Source organism: Gopherus flavomarginatus, chromosome 1 (assembly GCF_025201925.1).
Source record: "Gopherus flavomarginatus isolate rGopFla2 chromosome 1, rGopFla2.mat.asm, whole genome shotgun sequence".
In the NCBI taxonomy this organism is placed as follows: domain Eukaryota; kingdom Metazoa; phylum Chordata; order Testudines; family Testudinidae; genus Gopherus; species Gopherus flavomarginatus.
In genome coordinates this window covers 69,582,788-69,604,172 of record NC_066617.1, presented here as the reverse complement: position 1 = coordinate 69,604,172, position 21,385 = coordinate 69,582,788, and the positions used below count along the sequence as shown (strand labels likewise).

The window sequence follows — 21,385 nt, the reverse complement described above, 5'->3', positions numbered from 1 at the left end:
ACTTTATGCTTAGCAACCGTGGTGAATAATTTTTTTTTACAATTCCAGGAAATGTTTGTACTAAAATAGTACACTGTACAAAGTAAAACCGTGGCCACTGTCACTTAAGCAATGAAGGTATATTAAGACTGCCAACTTCACTTCAGCTGCCTCCGATTCCCCTTCCATAGGCCATTACTGTAGGGATCAGCCACTAAGGAATGCATGAATCAAGGACAATAAATATTGTCCAAATATTAAGTGGGATCAGATGTTTTAAGGTCAGACTTGGGTCTCTAGTGCATAGAAATGCTACAAGGTGTGCCAAGAAAAACTGACATTCACTTTAAATGGCTTATATAACTCCTTCTACTTAAGGCTTACTAAGATTTTCATGATTCTCAGAACAGTTTTGCTCCAACTATATCAATGTTTTTTGAATGAATTTCTATGACTAAATGCTATATTAAAACTTTGTTTCTCAAATTTGTAAGGTAAACATAAGAATAAAGTACAGTCAGGAGACATTTCTTCTGAGTGGGACTTTTAACATAGTATATTAAAGAACTGTTCTAAATATGCAAGGATAGGAAAAGATTATGACTTCCAAATGACAAACACAGAAAGGTTTTGGTTTCAATTGTCAAATTCAAGAAAAAAATCAAGCAATTTCAATTCAAGCTCCTCAAACTGTGTATACAACTAAGTTACATAGTCATTGCGTATTTACACTGAAATTTTTTCAGTGGCTAGCCAATGTTCTTTAAGTGTCTACCCAAAGTGCTACTCTACAGCTAATTACAAGGTTGGTTGGTTTTTTAAATAAAGTTTAATCCATAAAAGGACTGTGGATGTCTGAAACATTTAGTGAGTGTAAAACAACAAAAATAAAACAACCCATTCCCGGTGTTTACATTTGTTCACCAATCTTTAGATTATAGGCAGAAATTCTATCACCAATTGTGCAGCACAGAAAACTGAAAGGGGACAACGCCTGAATCTCGTTCATGGACCAGGAAATATTAAGAGGTCACATTTTATAAAAGAAAGAGCCACATCCTGTTTCAGTCCTTACTTGAGCAAAACTTTCTTTGCAACCAACAGAAAATTCACTTGTATAAGAACTTAGCTAGCTCTATGGGACTTGGGCCTTCGGATTTTATATATGCAAGTACTGCCTACAATGAAACAATCACAATTTAAACATTTATAAATCTTTAAATGAAACTGCAAAATGTAATTAAGTGTTGTGGGTATCCTAATCTTCAGAGTTTAGATAAGCAAGAACAGACTCCTTTTGATTAGTCTGATTTATACTGCCTTTTCAGTAACGTATTTAATCCTCCCGTCCATAAAAACTGAAAAAGACTGACACCACACCACAGAAATTACATATTCATGCAATTAGCTAAAGAAAAAAAAACCACTCAAGTCAAAATAGTTACCTGTCATTACTTACCAAAGTTCTCTTCAGATTCTACAAGAAGGAAAGGATTCAATACATACTGCTGGACTACACTTATGTGTACATATTTACTGCATAAATAATCCCAAAGCCAAAGTAGTTACTGTTAATTCAAGTACCCATCAACCCTACACAACATAAAACTGAAATGCCCACCTTCTCTAACGATGGCGATACTCTCGTTCTCTGTCACGTTCTCTATCACGATCTCTGTCACGATCACGATGTCTCTCTCGTTCACGGCTTCTTTCCCGGTAATAGTCATCATGGCGATCTCTGCTACGGGACTTGTGACGTCTGCTTTTTTCTCTTGACCTGCTGTGGTCCCTCTCTCTTGACCGTTCACGTCTTCTAAAAGAAATTACTTAATTAAATTTTACTGAAAATACACACACACCACCAGAAAATTAAGGTGTGTTACGTTCTGCCTGTTTAATAAAATGAAAATGCTCAAGCAAGAATGTGAAGAAAAAAAAAAGACATGTTTGTTTTGATACAGAGATGCATGTGTGTATAGTGCACAGAGGAGGTGAATCTGTTTGTTTATCTCATGCAGCCATCAAATACTTAATAGTGCAGACTTGGTATTCAGAGAATACTGAATATGTACCCTACTCCCACCTTTCCAAATTAAACCCATTTCTTCTTTACTTTTGAGGATTCCAGCAGCAGGTGAAGCACAATACTTTCTGTTTCCTGCTCTTACCATTTGAGGAGATGTGCTATATTGGGGACTGAAAGGAGAAAGGAAGGAGGTAGAAAAAACTGAGGAGAGGATGACAAGACAGCTGCTCGTGGGAATGCATCCAACCTAAAATGGCTGCTGCAAGTGTGGCAGCCATTTTAGGTATTGAAAGTTTGTGGGAACAGTGGTATTGCATTTGTTTGAATGTGAATATCAGTAAGTTACACTATTAGTACAGTATTTGGACTGACTACAAACTGAATATCTGTACAAATTCCATAGGTTAATTCTAGAAGAAATATGAATATCTGGTTAGTATTGGGTGAAGACTGACAGACTTCAATCTGCCTTTCTCCCTCATGTCTTCTCTTAGTAGCCTTAACACATAATTATAATGATTGGATAACATTATCCAATTTTCTTGCCATTTAAAATTATCTAGACAAGAATACAGATAACTATCATAAAAATGAAAACTGATTTTGTATAATTTAGAAATTAATTTTAATAACATTCATAATCATGATTATATATCAATCTGTTCCCAAGTCTGTAATTAATTTTGTTTTGATGTTTACATGTTATTATTGCAGCATGTAAAGAAATATAATTCTAATTAAAATTACATTTAAAATGAGGTAACAAAGGTCAGTTTGGGGAGGAAGGATGGCCTTGTGCTTAGGACAATCAATTGGGTTTCAGGAGATCTAAGATCAATTTCTAGCTCTATCACAGACTTCCTATGTGACTTTAGGCAACTCACTTAATTACTCTGTGCCTCAGCTCCCCATCTGTAAAATGAGGATAAAACACCTTTCTCCTATCCTTTATAGGTCATTTATTTAGAGTGCAGCTAGTAAATGAAACAGGAAAGCTTTACCTTGATCCAGAACCATAAGACTTAGACTCAATTCCATGAAGGCAATCCTGCAGAGAGCTAATAAGTACTTTACAACGATCATCAGCAGATACTTTGGATTGTTTAATTAAGGAAATAGCAGTTACTAAGGTCTCTATAGCACTTCCATAGTCCCCTGAAAAGAAGAAAGTAAATTTGATGTTAGTTGATTAAAGAGACTAAAATGTAATAAAAAATCTCTCTGTAAAACTATTATCCTTTCACAGCTGGTCTTCTCTGCAACAGCCATTGAAGCCACTTCTGTGGACCAGCTATTAAAAACATAGTCTATGTTTGTACCCAGCAAGTGTCCATATAAATATAATTTGAGTATAGTTCGTCAGTCACAAGAAATATCTACAATCAGGATGGCACTCTGATTTTTTCTTTCTTCTTTTTTTTTTTAAACACAAAGTGGCATCACATCTCCAAGATTCCCAGGGGGAAATTACATAAAATTGCTTTTAGTGGGATGGAACAGGAGGGACACTAAAGATTTACTGACCAGCACTGGCATCTGACACAGCTCTTGAAATGGCACTGCTTGAGATAGCCCTATTTCTATTCATGATTTCTTCAAACTCTGCTTCACTTAAAGGTGTTCTTGCAGCATCCATTTCTCTGCAATTAATAAAACTAAAGTTTAAAAAAGTAACCCAAAGCTTGCGAAGATAGCATTGCAGTTATCAACAACTCAAGTTTGCAACTTTAAGCAAAGTGACAAACAGGACAGAAAGCAGGTTTTGGGGGGGGTTGTTTGTTTTTGATTTTTAAAAAGTTTTATGGTACAAAACTTGCAGGCAAAAAAAAGTACATTACCATTAAAACATCTGCTGTGTAAATGTGCTTAAGCTATCTTTGATCATCCATTTATACTGAAGATTTAGAAGCAGTTATATTGTGCTTTCCATCTTCAAAATGCTTTACAAAATTGTAACTAATCTTCACAACATCCCTATAACACCAGCAGGTATTATCCCTATTGTATAGATGGGGAAACTGAGGCAGGGGAGTCAGGTGATTTGCCCACAGTCAGAGATGGAATTTGTACAAAAAATGGGATTAGAACTCAAATTCCTGGCTCCTAGTCCCCTGCTCTAACTGTAACATTAGGACTTTAAGTTATGCAGCAGATGAAGTAAATTTGGTCTAGCATTATTAATGCTCCACCTCCTGAATAACATTTCAAAGATTATATTTCTGCTTTAATTTTCAATATTTTTTTGGTCAAGTTCAAAGGTGCTCCAATTTACTGCTTTAACAAGAAATCTTAAGGAGAAAATGTCAAGCTTACACTTAGGGTTGTAAAAGGGAATTTTTGTACTCTCCCTGAATGCTGTAAATAATATTTTATTGATCATGTGTATTTGGTTTCCACAGAAATGGAAATTAACCTATATAAAATGGGGATAAAAAATTTCCCATCCATTCTGCAGTGTTCTATCAGCCAGTCTCTGTTACATAGAATATCTGGAGGATGATGTTAATGAGACTGTTAAACTGGCTCACTGCTGGATATTATTACTAAAATAGTGTTAGTTATTCTGGTAGAAAGAAAATGCAGAATGATAAGCAATGCTATCCTCTTAAGAGCAAGAAGTGGAACAAGATCCTATAGCCAGTTTAGCATAAGAGGAAATGTCTAAAAATTCATACCTCCCTGAGTTTTGAGTATTATTTTTCGTATGCCTCCAATACAATGGAATATGTAATTGTTCTCTTATGGACATGTTATTTCCAGTGAAACGCCTATGATATATAATTAATGACAATTTAAATAGTTATGGATTGTAATTTTGAAATTATGATAATGAAAATACTGGACAGTAAGTGCAGTGATTCTGTCTTGTTCTCCCACCCTTTTCCTCCCCCATCCTTCTACAAACTGTGGACAACCTCAATCTTGGATACCAGAAAAGACCTGGTGTTTATTACGATTATATATAAGGTAATTATGCCAAGTGCTCTAAATTTCCATACAATTTCTATATGAATATAACATTTATAAATAATTAATTTTTACTTATGAATTCCATAATTGGAAGAACCAGAACCAATGTCCAAACAGAAACAGAAAAAAGTAAAATGACAGAATGCGCATGTCTTCCTCACACTGGAAGTACGACCCTTGTAAGTCATAAGATCTATATGGAAATACAATAAAACTTCATTTTGTACATTGCCTTTCTTACATACTGTCCCCAAATGCTTTACAATGGATAACAAACAATAGTGGAGGTATAAAGAAACTAAGAGGTATAGGCCAGTGGTTCTCAAACTTTTGTACTGGTGACCCCTTTCACACAGCAAGCCTCTGAATGCAACCCCCCTCAATAAATTAAAAACAGTTTTTTATAAGTTTAACACCATTATAAATGCTGGAGGCAAAGTGGGGCTTGGGGATGGAGGCTGACAGCTCACGACCCCCCAGGTAATACCCTTACAACCCCCTGAGGGGTCCCAACCCCCAGTTTGAGAACCCCTGTTATAGGCAAAGGAGAAGAGATATTACAGATAAGATCTGAGAATCAGGAAGTACTGTTCCAGATAGCAGGAGTTGCAGAGAAGGATTTTGCATCAACTATAGCAAGATTGGTACTAGATAAGCAGATGGAGGTGCGAGAGGAAAGAAATTAAAAGTCCCAGAGGTGGAGAAAATTCATGGAGGGCTTTTGTAACAAGGATTCCAATCCTGACAAGAATGGGGGCCAGTGGCATTGCATGAAGATGAGAGTGATATAGTCGTGGTTCTTTGTACTATACTGTACTTACAAATACTGAACTATATAAATGTTAAGAAAAAGGACAGCAGCATTTTGCATAGGATGGAGTCTGCAGACCTGGGACTTGAAGGCCATGAGAAGACAGTTGCCACATAGAGTAAGAGAAGATGAAGGTGAAGTTTTCTAGAGATATAGCTGAGGCAAAAGCACAAATAAACCATTGCAGACATAGTGCCAGACAGAAATAGAAAATGTTGGAGAAGGTCAAAAATGATACCAAGATTACAAAAAGTGAAGGCAAACAGAGGTCTAAGTTGAAGGGGGAAAAAGAGGAGAAGGACACTGCATCTGAGGATGCTGCCACACCTAGAAAAACATTCTGACAGATATTTTAATGAAGAAAGTGGAAAAGAAGCTATTTAAAAGCCAAAAAGAATCTGATGCCTCCTACATGGAATAAATGTGCTACCAAGCATGCTACACTAAAAGCACTCACCTGCCAGGTGGACCATAGTCACCCCTGTCATAAGGCGGAGGTCGGCCATATGGATCTGTTGGTGGTGGACCACGACTGTCTGAAGTAGGTATGCCACTATTGGCTGGTGGGGGGAAGAAAGCTGGATTCACGTGTGGAGCAGGTGGGGGAGCACCTGGAGGTGGCCCAGGAAGATGTGGAGGAGGAGCAAGTGTCAGGGGAGGCCCAAGCGGACCAGGTGGACGAGGGGGAAAAGGGCCGGGAGGCGGAGGTGGACCTTGCTGTGGTGGTGGTGGACCTGGAGGGGGGCCATAGCCTGGAACTGGAGGTGGGGGACCAGGAGGAAGTGGACCCAGTGGAGGCTGACCAAAGGGTTGTCCAGGAAACAGAACTGGTGGTGGTGGACGGTCACCACGATTAGGAGGCCCAGCTAATGGAGGTGGAAGAACTTGACCAGGAGGTGGAGGACCTGGTGGGCCTGGTGGACCAGGAGGACCTAGAGGTGGACGTGGTGGAGTTTGTCCAGCTGAAAAAAAAAACAAAAAAACAAAAAAAAAAAGGGAAAATAAAGTTATTTCCATAATTAGATTTTAACCAAACTTCTGCAAGTCTCACTGAACAATTTTGACGTGCATGAGAGATTATGCATTCCCACCTTTGGAAAAAGAAAAAGAAAATCATCATTTGATAAAGTTCAAACAAGTACTTGACTATTAACATTTAAAGGGACACTATTAATATCTTATTAAAGTCATATTGCTGTCTGGAAATCTAGCACTTATTATTGATATAAGTAACACCAAAGGCTACTAATACCGGAAAAGATTTAAGTCAGCTAACCTTGCTGTTTGTGTGGGTCTTTCATGGAGAAAGAAAATATATACATTTAAATAAAGAAAAGTGATTGTAAATCCACAAGTATTGTTAAGGAAAACTAAGGCTGGGTGCAGCACCAAAATCTGCTTTCAGTTCTTTTTTTTAAATTAATGATTTTCAGTTTGAGTATTCATTTAAATCTGATTGTTACAGATAACTCATTTCACTGCATGATCATACTTATTAGAGATACTTAAACTTGCCCCACAATGCACAGAGGGTTTCTCTTCACTGCAGTATCAGCTCCCATCCACACACAAAAATCTCTAGTTCAAGTGAAGAGGGGTTTTAAACTCGAGCTAGCTAGTCTGTCAGAGGGCATGAGTTAAAGCTCAAGTGCTGTGACATTCACGCTAATATGCAATAGAAAAAATAAATAGTTAAGAACCTTTCGTAACTGTTGTTCTTCAAAATGTGTTGCTTATGTCCATTCCACGTTAGGTGTGTGTGCGCCGCGTACACTATTGCCAGAGATTTTTCCTGCAGTGATATTCATTGGGCTGGTTCAAATGTCCTCAAGAGCCGCGAGCTTATGTGCCGGTATAAGGGGTGCCAGCAGACACACCCTTCTGAGTTCCTTCTTGCAGGTTAACTCCAACAGAGGGATAAGGGGGCGGGTCATGGAATGGACATGAGCAACACATCTTGAAGAACAATTACAAAATGTTAGTAACCGTTTTTTCTTCGAGTGCTTGCTCATGTCAATCCATGTTAGATGACTCACAAGCAGTACCCAAGGAGATAGGCTAGGAGTTCACAGACTTACTGACTGCAACAATGCTGTTCTGAAACTACCACCATCTCAGGCCCATTGGGTGATGGTGTAGTGCAGGAGCTGGCAACCTTTCAGAAGTAGTGTGCCGAATCTTCATTTATTCACTATAATTTAAGGTTTTGTGTGCCAGTAATATATTTTAACGTGTTGAGAAGGTCTCTTTCTATAAGTCTATAATTATATAACTAAACTATTGTTGCATGTAAAGTAAATAAGGTTTTAAAAATGTTTTAGAAGCTTCATTTAAAATTAAATTAAAATGCAGAGCCGCCCGCGCCCTCCCCAGACTGGTGGCCAGGACCCAGGCGGTGTGAGTGCCACTGGAAAATCAGCTCACGTGCCGAAGGCTGCACACATGCCGTAGGTTGCCTACTCCTGGTGTAGTGGGATGCGAAGGTATGCATCAACGAGCAGGCTGCGGCTATGCAGATGTCCTGCATTGGAACCTGCACAAGAAACACTACTTACGAAGCCTGGGCTCTTGTGGAGTGAGCAGTTAAGGTGGCCAGAGCAAGCTCAAATACAGGTGGTTGTACAGGATGAGATCCTCTGAACTGACACAGGAAGCCCTCTCATCATCCTTTCTGTTACTGCAACAAAGAGTTGTGTGGATCTGAGGAAGGGTTTGGTCCTCTCAACATAAAAAGCAAGGATACATCTAAAGTCTGACAAGTGAAGCTGCCATTCCTCAGAGTTCTTGTGAAGTTTCAGGAAGACGACCATTAGGAAAATGGTTTGGTTGTTATGGAATTGTGACACCACCTTTGGTGGGAAGGTTGGATAGGAGCGCAGTTGAAACTTTTCCTTAAAGAACACCACGTAAGACAGTTCTGACATAAAGGCCTTGATTTCAGAGATCCCTCTGGCCCAGGTGATCGCCACCAGGAAGGCTTCCTTCCAAGAGAGATATAGCAGGGGGCATATGCTAAAAAAGCAGAGGAGGGAACCATGAATCTTGACAGAACCAGGTTTAAATCCCAGGGGGAAAGGGGATGGTAGTTCAGGGCTGAGGACAGAGCCTCTCCAGCCCCTGGAGAAACAGTACTGCCATTCTGTGGGAGAACAATTACCTGCTGTTCACTGGAAGGTAGAAGGCTGAGATGACTGCTAAGTGCACCTTGACAGATGAGAGGGACAGGTCCTGCTGAATTATCTGGAACAAACAGCCCAAGACAGACTGGAGGGAAGATCGAGATGGAGAGAGCACATTGAGAAGCCCAAATTGAAAAGCAATTCCACTTGGCCAGGTAGGTAGCCCTAGTGGCAGGCCTTCTACTATCTAGCAAGATCTGTCAGACCTGTTCTAAGCAAGCTTGTTCTCCTGGGTTCAGCCATGCAGTATCCATGCAGTTCAGTGCAGGCAGATGAGGTCTGGATGAAGCAACTGTTCGCAGTCTTCTGAAATTAGGTCCAGATGGGAGTGGGAGTGAGAGAGGAGTTGCTACTGACATATCCAGGAGCATGCCAAACCAGTGTTGACATGGCCACTCTGGACTATCAGAATAACTCTCACCTTGTCCCGTTTGATTTTTATGAGGGACATGGGGATTGAGGGAAACCCATAAAATAGGAGATCTATCCACAGGAGCAGGAAAGTGTCGGAGAGGAAGCCGGGGCTGTGCCAGGGCAGGGAACAAAACTGATGGTACTTCCTGTTCTGCCTGGTAGTGAACAGGTCCCCCTGGGGAGCTCCCACCTTTGGAAGACGAACCTGATGACCTCTGGGTGAAGGGACCACTTGTGAGAGAAAAAGATCTGCTGAAGGGATCCACAGGTACATTCCATTCTCCAGGGACATGTGACACCTCGAGATGAATAGAGTGCTTCGTGAAGAAGTCCCACAGACAGATGGCCTCCTGACACAGGGTCGAAGATCTGGCCCCTCCCTGTTTACTGATATAGAACATGGCCACAGTACTTTCTGTCAGGACTTGCAGCATCTCACCTGAGATCTAGAGATGAACACTTGGCATGCTAAGCATACCGCCCTGAGCTCCCTGATGTTTATATGCAGGGAGAGGTTTTAATGGGGCCAGAAGTCCTGAGTTCTGAGGTTGTAGAGGTGGGCTCCACACCCTAGGTCAGACATGTCCAAGACTAAAGTTACCGACTGTTGAAGGGTAACAAAGGGCACCCCCATCATTACCAATTTCCACCAGTCCAGGGAGGCGAGGACCATGAGAGGGACCCTGAGCACTGAGTCCAAGTGGTGTCTGCTCGGGGAATATACTGATGCTAGCCACATCTGAAGGGGTCTGAGGCACAGTCTTGCATGCTGGACCACATAAGTACATGCAACCATGTGCCCCCATAGCTGTGGTCCCATACCTGAGGTGGCAGGAGCGGGCAGAGAAGGGGTTTGCCACAGGGCCTTGAGGCAAGCACGAGCAGTCATAACTGGGTGGACCATGACACTAGATATCAGGTCTGACATGGTCTGGAATCAGGTTTGGGCAGGAAGGCCGTGGCTTGGGTTGAATCGAAAACCGCCCCAATAAATTCTATTCTCTAAACCAGGATAAAAGTTGACTTCTGCTCATTTATCAGGAGACCAGGTGGCTTAGACCATCCTGATGATGATCTGTACGTGAGCCTGCAACAGACACAACAGCCAGTTGTTGAGGTTCCAGTAGACCTGGAAGCCTCACCATCTGAAGAAGGCGGCTACTACCGCCATACACTTCGTGAAAACGCAGAGGGCAATTGTTAATGGTGTTGACCCACTATAAAACCTGGTAAGTCTTCTGTGAACATGGAAGACAGAAATGTGAAAGTCTGGATTCTTTAAGTCAAGGGCAGTATACCAGTCTTCTGGATCCAGGGAGAGAATGATGGAAGCCAGAGAAACCATGCGGAACCTGAGTTTCTTGAGATAACTGTGGAGGCGATGCAGGTCCAAGATGGGCCAGAGGTCCCCTTTGGCCTTTGGAATTAGGAAATACCGGAGTAAACCTCCTCCACAACCCCCATTTGTAGGAGGGAGTGTACCTCCTAGACAAGGAGTTGCTCATAAGAAGGGCCCTGAAAAGGAGCAGGGATGGAGGATGGGAGGGATGAGTGGATAAAAACTGCAGAGTATAACAGACATTGTACTCAGCACCCAACGGTCCAATGTTACATATGACCATGCTAGGCTGAAGAGGGACAGATGGTCCAAAAACAAAAAAGGGGAAGAAGATCCGAAATGGTGACTGATACAGCACCCTCAGGCACACCTTTAAAAGGCTTGGTTGGGCCCTCCAGAGTATCTCTGAAAATCCGAATGGGAGGCTGACGGTAAATGGAAGTGGTTAGCATAGTTTTTAACCTCTCTTTTCTTTTGTACGGCTCTTGTCTTGGAGGCACTGAGAACTGATGTGGCTGATGGGGCCTGAAGTGCTCCTTGGAAGCTGACAGAACGTAAAGGTCTAAGGATCATAGGGTGGCCCTTGCGTCCTTCAGGCCATTAAGTCTCGTGTCAGACAACTCTCAGAAAAGAGAAGCTTCTCAATGGGAGGTCTTCAATAGACTGTTGGACCTCGTGAGGAAGCCTGGAGGACTGGAGTCAAGAAGAATGTCTCATGGTGACAGCAGAGGCCACTGTCCTGGCTGCCGAGTCAGCAACATCCAGAGCCACCTGGAGAGAGGTCCTGGCCATGTTGCTACCCTCCTCCATGCGAGCAGTGAACTCCTGCCTTGAATCTTGAGGCAGGGATTCCTTAAACTTAGCAAAGGAGTCCCAAATATTATAACTGTATCTCCCCAGCAAAGCTTGCTGGTTGGAGATATGTAGTTGAAGGTTACCCGTCAATTAAATATTTCTTCCGAAAAGGTTCAGTCTTTTAACGTCTTTTTGTTTGAGGATTGCACTTGACTGGCCTTATCTGTCCCTCTCATTTGCTGCAGACACCACCAGGGGTGAGAGGTGTGCAAATACAAGTATCTGAACCCACTCGCTGGCACATATTACTTTTTCCTCTGTCCTCTGAGGTGGGGGGGGCAGAGATGGAGTTTGCCACAGGGTCTTGACCAGTCCCATCACCACTTCATTGATGGCTAAGGCCACCCTGAAGGGAGCTGCTGAAGCCAGGATACCAATAAGGCTGTGTAATATCTCTTTGAACTGCTCAATTTCAAGACCCAGGTTTGCAGCTACCCACTCTGTAAGGTCCTGATGGGTCCTGAAATCATTGTGTGGAAGCAGGCTACAGGGTCCCACTACAACCTCGTCTGGGGAGAAGGAGGCTCGCACCGGAGGAGAGGTTCCTTCCTCTTCTTCAGCTAGATCTGGAGCCATCTCCATGTCGGTACTGGAGTGGGGGTCCAGTGCCAAGTGGGAAGGAGCAGTAGCCAGTCTCTCAGAAACCACCGAGCAGGAGGAATGGGAGGAAGGATCTGGTACCAAGGGAAACCCCCAGCGGTTCCAGTAAGTCCACTGCATAGGTCAGTGACCCGCTGGCCAGGTGCCGGCACTGAAGTCCAGTGGCACATAGGCTAGTTACTGGTGGCAGGCTTTCAGTTGCACATAAGGCTCCCCTTTAGACTCAGGAGTCTTCTCTTGGAGACCCTGGTCAAGCAGTACTTGCTTCTGCCTCCATGCGGTGCTGGAATTCTTGGGACTGGAAGCAGACCGGAGGTGATCAGGATGACAGGATTAGGGACAGCTTACCCCTAGAAGGTGCTGGGAAAGAACGGTGTTGGGAAGGAGCCTGATGCTCCTTGTTCTCTCCTGCTTCTGGTCACCAGAGCTGATAGGTATCCCACTAGAGTTCGAGGGACTGGGAGAGAAAGTAGGTCCCTAGCCACTTGGAAGGCCTCCTGGGTCAATGGAACAGTCAGACCACTGATACTATAGTGGCTTCCGGGTGTCAGGTCCTGAACTGGACTCGACACTCCAGGCAGAGTTGACAGTGCCATCACGGGCCCAGGAATGGAAGAGTGGCCCAGCACAGATCTCACTGTGTTGCCTTCTACCTGCTTGTATTATTTCTGCACTGGCGATTGCACTGTGTCAGAGAGCTGCTTTTAGTCCTTCTTTCTCGGAACTGGAGATGGCAAAGGGTGCCAGGAAGAGCTCAGGGGAGGGTTTTGCACCAACGCTGAAGTGCATGGTGCCAAATCAGAGCAGCTCTGCTCTGAGGTTGGTCTGAAAGCGGCTTCCATGAGGACAGCCTTCAACCTAACGTCTGTGTCTTTTTTTAGGGCGGGGTCTGAAGTCCTAACAAATCTGGCAATTGTCCTTCACTTGAGTCTCCCCCAAGCACTTCAAGCAGCTGGAGTTCAGGTCACTCACAGGCACAGGTTTGCCACAGGAGGCACAAGGCTTGAAGCCCAGGGACCGGGGCATGTCCAGCCCTGGGACAAAAGAGGCCCTCGATGACAGAGATATCTATTTATGCTATGTACACGAACACTAATTACAAAAACTATATATACGCACTGAACTATGATCCAAAAACCAAAGGGAAGAAAGCCTTGCTGGAGCAAGAAGGGTCTGTGACAGTACCTCCCATAAGGTTCTATGGAAATATGCTTAGAATGTGTTTTATGCTACATATGCCATGTAACATATCTCCGTAAAGGTTATGATCTACTGAATGTATTAATCCTATTTGCATGTATGTATCATTTTTGTATTCCAAGTTATGAATGTTGGCTCTGTACTGGCTTGATTTCTAAATAACCTTAGTAGAGCATTTGGTCAGTTCTTGGAGAAAGAAATGTTGAAATTAAGCACCTAATCAAGAAACAGTTAAAGGACAATGGATCTTAGAATGCTCCAATCCACATTAGAAGCCTACTTGAGGACATTCAAGGTAGTGTGTAAACAATGGATGCTACCTGTAAAAACTGTGAGTCATGCATGGACATGTGACTTGCCCAGGTGACTCCTAAACTCCATCCTGGAGCTGGACTTTGCATGGGAAGGAGGTCTCCATCCACAAGAGAAAGTCTATTTAAATCCCTGGGGGACCCCTTCATTTTGTCTTCAGCTGGCTAAAGAGGGAGCCTCTCCACCTCCTGCACCCCAGGATCCTTGAAAGAAACTGGAACAAATGACAGTAACTACAGGGGGTGTCAGTGATTGCTGGACCCAGGCTAAAAAGAGATTAGTCTGTAAAAGGGAGCATTTTGGAACTGGTGAGGATCTTATCTGTATTCAGTTTGATTAGACATAGATTTGCGCATTTAATTTTATTTTGCTTGGTGACTTACTTTGTTCATTCTGTCTGTTACTACTTGGAACCATTTAAATCCTAATTTCAGTATTTAATAAAATCACTTTTTACTTATTAATTAACTCAGAGTATGTATTAATACCTGGGGGAGCAAACAACTGTGCATCTCTCTTTGTCAGTGTTATAGAGGGCAAACTATTTATAAAGCTGATACAGGGTAAAATGGATTTATTTGGGTTTAGACCCCACTGGGAGTTGGGCATCTGAGAGTTAAAGACAGGAACACTTCTGTTAGCTGCTTTCAGGTAAACCTGCAGCTTTGGGGCAAGTAATTCAGACCCTGGGTCTTTGTTGGAGCAGATGGGAGTGTCTGGCTCAGACAGGGTGCTGGAATCCTGAGCTGGCGGGGAAAGCAAGGATGGAAGTAGTCTGGCACATCGGGTGGCAGCTCCCAAGGGGGTTTCTGTGATCTAATCCGTCATAGGGTCGTTCCAGCTACCGTCACAAGTGGTAAGAAGGGACTGAGAGGGTGCGTGGTAGCAGTGCCCCTTATACTGGAATATAAGCATGCAGTCCAAAGGATACCACTGAGGGAAAAATCTCTGGCAATGGTGCACGCAGTGTGTATACACCTAGCATGGAAAGCACATGAGCAAGCACTCGAAGAATATCGCTGAACCGTGCTGCTAATACAATCGCTCTGTGCTGCTTGAGTGTTGTTTTGCAGTGACTGCTCTTGAACTAATAGATCAGCGAAGTTAAGCCTGCGCAGAATGGTGAGTCAGTGTAACTATTGTTTTAAAATATACACTGTGACACTAAATAAAATTATCTATCACTTTAAGGATTTTTGTTATAATATTGTTATCAAGTTTGTTAGTACTCATGCTCCTACTTCTCTGGAGCCTGAAAACACCCCTTTGATATCAGAAGTTATAGAATTCTATGGCAGCTTTGTGTCACTGTTCAGCATAGGGAAATCCATTCCAGTGACAAAGTGAAGACTTATTGTAAACAAGTCCAATTCCCTGGGTCTCTGTAATTCCCAAAACAAATTAGAAAGTGTGCTATATTAATATTTGGCTATATTAAAAACTGAAAGTGGTAAGCTAGGAAATTAAACAAAGGTTTTAGTGTCTCTACCTGGAAAAGGAGGCGGTGGTCCTCCTGGTCCTGCAGGTCCAGGGAATCTGTCCCCACCTGGAATGCCACCTGGAAAACGGCCTCGTCCTCTGTTATTTGGTGGAAACGCTGCACGTGAGCCACCTCCTGGAGGACCAGCTTTACCTTCTCCAGACATCTGGCCTGACTGTGTAGCTGCAATGGGGAAGCAAAAGTATATTATCATTCCGTAACATGAATGATTTTTGTTTTGTTTTTTTTCCCCAATCCGTGACCGAGTTCATTTTTGTTTTGTTTTTTTGGGGGGTGAAGAGGTAGCATTGCTGTATGTCTTCAACAGCAATGCTGAGTACTAACCCTTCATATTTATATAGAACTTTTCATGCACAGTTCTCGAAGTGCTTTATAAAGCCTCCTTCTCCCTATTTTCGAGATAGGGAAACAGTAACAGAGAAGTTAAGTGACTAGTCCAAATTCTTTCAGCAAATCAATGGAAGATTTTGCAACTGTATTTCAATCTCTTAACCATCTGCCCCACGCTCAGGCCACTAAACCAGATTCCTAAATGTGGTATGCAGACAACTAGGGGTCCACAGATAGAAAAATGGATGATAACATGGTGTTGTTCTTATGTCTAGCTGCTTTTACAACAGATATCTAGGCTCCTCACTAAATAGATAAAAAGGAAAGGGAAAAAAAAAAAGCCTAGAAGCCTGCAAAAGGACATGGAAACATGGAGACGCCTGCCTAACTAACTCATTTAGGGACTCTGCTGCTATATAATAAAGGAGAAGAGAAAACAGAAGCCATTTTCTGGGCCAGAGCCACAAGTGGATTTGAGCTGTCAGCCAGCAGGGAGAGGCAAGTTCAGACCATAAAGCGAATCATACCTGTTTTTATTCTGCCACTATGCTTGGTTCCTTTTTCCCTTTCTTCCTGCATGTGGAAAGGGGAACCAAGCATAGAATCTGAATAAAAAGTACGATACAAAAAAGTTCCTTAGTATGTTTACTCACATCAGAAGTTCATTGACGATTTTTAAAAATTTCTTTATTACATGTAAAAAACTGTTTCCCATTGCGCAGTTTTAATTTCTTGATAATTTCCTTCCTTTCAAAAGGAGTGAAGTGGATTTAATAGGTCAAATCATGGCCCCTGTTCTGGTTGCATTATATTGGTTCACCAGAAAAAAGCCCCAGCAAATCTCACTTATTCAAGAATTCCCCTGGTGTGATCAGACTGGCATAGTCAGCCACACATCAAACCTTGTTGTTTCCCATTTTCTATCATAGGAAATTCAGATGAGGAAAGGGGTTTGGCTAGAACAAAAGAAGTATTTCATGCTATGGAAGAGCACCTTGGGCCCACTGCATTCAGAAGCCAGTTATACTAGCCCTCAGGCAGCTCAAAGCTAATCCATGGCCCAACTACTGTGCGAAGAACAGAGCAGTGACATCCATCTCATTCCAGGTCCTGCAACAAGCAGAGCTCAGTCAGATATCAGAATCTAGTCCAATTTGTCTGTAAAATGTCCAAGTTGTTAATGTATTTATTTTGTTCATTCTGGTTGTATGAATGCTTTCACGCACATAGTATTTCTCAAAGAATTATAGGGAAAAGATCCATAAAGGTATTAGCCCCAGACACCTTCTGATAAGTTTCCATAACCGTAAACATTTCATAACTATTTGGAGCCATACATGTTATCATGGACCTTTGCTTTTTAAATTTACAATGCAACTAACAAGAGAAGACTTACTTTTCCTTGACTGCATTTCAAACTGACTCAAGAACTGCTTATTGCATGGCGTCACAACAGGATTTTGCCCATGCAATTCTCTTTTAGGCAAGAGATCCATCAACTTTTTGGAGGATGCTTCAGATCCCACACCTACAAGAGCAAACCTAAAAAAGAAGGGTGAAAAGCTGCATCAATTTCTTGCACCAGAAAAATCTGATTGCCTTCCAGAGAAAAGATAAATACATGGCAAGCAAAAGAACATTTGACAAAAATCCCCCCCCCCCCCACAAGCTTGGTTAATTCAGTCTTAAAGATACTTGAAAAATCATAACACAACCTCTCGAGTTATGAGAAAAGAACGCTAAATGTAAATATGAACTTAAAAATTACAATTTTCCCACCATTCAATTTGAAATGCCCATGAAAAGAATGGAGATGGAAAAGTAACTTTTCTTCTGCTCAACCATACAGTATGAACCTGTTTAGCTGGCATGTCCACAAAATTTAGACCCTTTACTTCAATTTCTGAACACGTTTTTAGTGGTTAAAAAGCCTCATTAAGGAAAGAATCACTGCAGAGAGAAAATCAACAAATGGATTAAGGAAAGCTGTCTCTCTCATAGAGACTTTCAAAGCAGCTCAAAATTAAAGAATGAATATTTCCTCCTCTACAAAGTAGTGTTTCTTAAGGAAATTTATTTTAGGTTTTAGATAACTAAACTAGACTGTAAAAAGCTAAATCAAATTTAGTCAAGCTTAAAAGTTTTTTTGTTTTTTTTTTTTTAAATCGGTACTTTACCAAAGGACGTGATCTTCTGCCATTGAGCTGTATTTGATAAAACTGGCAGTAGGTAACTGATTCTTCTTTTCATTATAAATTAATCAAAGCTGCACTTTGAATGTTAGTTTAGTTTCACCCACCACCACCCCCAAAAAGGAGGGTACAGGGGTTAACCTGGCATTCATGAAGACCTTAAATCAAATATAGTTTAAATCACAATTGAAATAGTTAGTTTTTCCACAGCACAAAACTCACACAACTGACAATTTATAGTAAACAAAAAAACATGTACTGGACTCTGAGATGTGTTATTAGTAGGGATTGAGAGGCACTGGCAGAGCTGTGCAAAATGAAAATGGAGAAATAAAAGGCTAACAAATCAAGTTTTAAAAAAAGAGATTTGACAAAAAGTAGAATAAGAAGGCATTCACACTGATGAGACGTAAAAAAAAATTAAGAGTACACGCTCTGAAATTTAGGAAAATGAATGTGTAAGGAATGCCAATATCACAGTCCTATTCAGGGAATACTGAAACCTATAGTATTGTCTTTAGAACTTATTTCTGTGATTGAATTAGTAGTCACCAATGAAAAACAATAAGGTACAAAACCCCTGCTAGACATTAGCTGTCCAACAAGAGTAAACAGCTCATTGCTAGCTGCGGAAAACACGGACCACTCACCCTCACTGTAGCAGATCAATGACCAATAGCAGAAAATGTGGATTACAGATGCTTACCCCTTTGACTGGCCATTAGCACGGTTTTCAAAAAATTTTATCTCCAAAATATCATTTACTCCCAGTGAATGCACTGCTTCAGTTAAGTCTTCATCTGTTGTCCACTGCAAAATATTTTTATATTCAAATGTCAAAACACATTAAATGCCAATTTTCACTAAGAATATAGCAGTCTAATCCTGTATGTTTGTACTATTGCTTTTTACTTTATTGTGAAAATGATCAAGTAGTAGTGCATCTCACTGGATGTTTTCTGTGGCTGTTTGTAGAAAAGGCCAGAAAATATTTCAAGGGACACTTTACAGTTACTTCTCAAAAAGATCATTGCTAAAATATATGAATAGACAAATGATGTGTAATACAACACATATGGCACTAACGGCACCTAACATGCATTACTACCCTTAATACATAATGCACTCTCTTAAAGAAAGCTATGTCAGAAGAAGTTTTGTTTTTATGAAAAACAAAAACATACTTTCAAGGCTGCAAGGCTTTAATCTGACCAATTTCAATAGTCACTTCTTTTGTCTGTCTGTTTTATACCTCAAGGATTGCAAATTTTTCCTCTTTAAAATAGATTATTACTCAGTTACTATTAGCCCAAAATCCTACATCTCTAAACAAGGTCAGATTTCAAGACCATTTCAATAGTGTGTTTCACTTTCAGATGTGTTAGCACACTTGTACCCCTTATACATGGTGCTCTATACCAGTGCCAAAACTGGCCCAAGTGAAATTTAATTTACTAAAAAGCCCAAACCATGAACTACTGTTTTTTTTGAAGCTTTAGACAGCAAGATTCTAAGAAGTTTTGTTTTACTTACTGATGGCAGAGAAAAAGAAACAGAAAAAGAATAAGAAAACTAGAGTTTACCAACCACTTCAGTGGCCCATGGATGTGACATCCATCAGCATCTAAATGACTCTCCTATAAGCAAACACCTAAGTTGAACATTATCCATTTCTGAAGTTAAACACTTTCACCCTGATTGTAAGTGTGCACTGGTACTGAAGGAGTTGGAGTAAGAAGAAAACCTTTAACTCCAGAACCCCCCTAAATTTCAGGAGAGAGAGGGAACTGGGTGTTCAAGTTTTCAAACTCCTTATATACTCGCCACCAGCTCTGGTATAGAACCCTCAACACCCTTCTGGTTCACAGCAAGCAAACTACATTGCTGAATCTCATGCCACTTAAAAAATAAAATAAAAAAAAAAAATCAAAGAAAACCTTGACAATCCTTAAGATGGTAAACACAAAATGTTGTAGATAGTTCTGTTTAAGATGTCTAAGATGTCAAGTCAGTAGTAATGATACAGATTTAAAAGTTATATATGGACTTTCAAAAACACTCAGCTTTGGCCAATTGGCCATTGACTTCAATGAAAGCAGAGTTAGGCCAACATTGTGTTTTGAAAATCTCATCTCTAGAAATAAGTTTTTAAATGAAGTGTTTGATAAATCAGAATCTCCTTTACTTACCTGGAAAGAGCCTGAAATCAGGATACTGCAACACTTAACAACATCAAACACTTAAAACAAAGTATGAAAGCATTTTCCTGCATGCCTGGCACTAGTATAGGCTTTAGCAGAGGAAGCAACCATGAACTCAGAATTTTGCATGGAAAATATTAATTTATTCTGTTCCTTCTCTTTAGAGTTTCCCCTAAGCCCTAATAGAGTGGCAAACCTACCATGCTTTCCCAGAAAGCTTCCCCTTTCACCTTTAACTTATTCTACAAGTAAGACACAACTGAACCTTTATATTGTAAATAACCTCCATTTTAATGAACATCTCAAAACTGTATTCTTCCCCCAAGATTTTCACTAAAATGTTCGGAAAACCTGCTTCTCTGTTCTAAGATATCAGTACATGATTTCTCTTGTATTGAGTACCAGAAAGTTAAATATTTTAGTAAAATTCTGTCAACTACAATGAGTATATTTGATCAGTGTAAGATTACTGCCCACAATAAAAAAGCATGTGTGTAGCTGAATTCAAACACTTACCCAAGTAAGATTTCCAATGTACAATGCAATTCTCTTTCCAGTATACGTATAGACAACATTTGGTGCTGCTCCTTTACCTACGTCATCTCCAACTGATGGTGGGAGAGAGTCCATATAATCACGGTCCTCTGGGGCATCGCCATTATTTGCAGATGGAGAGATGACATCATCATACAAATCTATCTGATCATGTCCACCATATTCAGCTTCCTAAAATACAAAAAGCTATGCTGTAGATTACACATTACCTAAAATACTCCTAATGTTTATTCAAAACAAATACTGCTCTAAATGTTCCAGAGAATTATCACATGAGGTAAGACAGACACATTTGGGACTGAAATACAACAGTATATCCCTCCCAGTTTACGTCCCAATTTGATCTACATTCAAATGTATATAAATCTGATGTTACTGCCTTCTGGTTTCTACTTTTTAAAAAATTCCACCAAACTGACAGAAAATTAACAAAAAGCCTATATTTACTGCTTAATCCTACAATGATTTTGTTCTACTGATAGAAACAAACAAGAGAACACAAATCCTATTCTCAGAATGTTGCTGACATTAATGATGCTGGTAAGCAAAATAGCAGCAAGTAAACTTCAGCTCTTATGCAAAACAAAGTAAATATTTTCCTCTATTAAAAGAAATTGATAGGGGAAGTGGTTTGAGCTTTTATGAGAGTCCTGGCAATGAACACAACATATAGCCAAACTTTTCATAGATCGGATCCTAAACTTGATCTCTGATTCTCCAATAAAGGGTCAAGAAGGGAGCACTTCATACTCTAATGATCCCACTTAATATAAAGGAGAAACACTGTTTCCAAAGAAAGCTATATCCCACTTTCTGGTACCACCGTGTCATCACAATATGAGTTGGAATGGGAAATGACTAAAATAGGAGCAAAAATAAATCAATTTTTAATTGAGTTATCAGTCCATGTTCTTTTTA

The 21,385-nt window shown here is 40.8% G+C and overlaps 1 protein-coding gene across 6 annotated transcripts in view; it reads right to left on the bottom strand.

The window, feature by feature from the left end:
• CPSF6 (cleavage and polyadenylation specific factor 6) overlaps positions 1-21,385 on the bottom strand; it is a 47,362-nt gene that overhangs the window by 12,564 nt on the left and 13,413 nt on the right. For 2 of the 6 annotated variants that reach the window (XM_050935525.1, XM_050935523.1), the window contains exons 2-10: positions 20,429-20,638; positions 18,418-18,521; positions 16,916-17,061; positions 15,178-15,351; positions 6,247-6,751; positions 4,684-4,776; positions 3,533-3,648; positions 3,010-3,163; positions 1,601-1,795 (exon numbers count right to left, since the gene is read on the bottom strand). In XM_050935525.1, coding sequence (XP_050791482.1) covers positions 1,606-1,795; positions 3,010-3,163; positions 3,533-3,648; positions 4,684-4,776; positions 6,247-6,751; positions 15,178-15,351; positions 16,916-17,061; positions 18,418-18,521; positions 20,429-20,638 — 1,692 coding nt within the window. In that variant the 3' untranslated portion in view covers positions 1,601-1,605. Of the gene's footprint in view, positions 1-1,438; positions 1,457-1,600; positions 1,796-3,009; positions 3,164-3,532; positions 3,649-4,683; positions 4,777-6,246; positions 6,752-15,177; positions 15,352-16,915; positions 17,062-18,417; positions 18,522-20,428; positions 20,639-21,385 lie in introns of all 6 variants that reach the window. The other 4 variants (XM_050935524.1, XM_050935526.1, XM_050935527.1 and 1 more) reach the window with 4 other exon arrangements.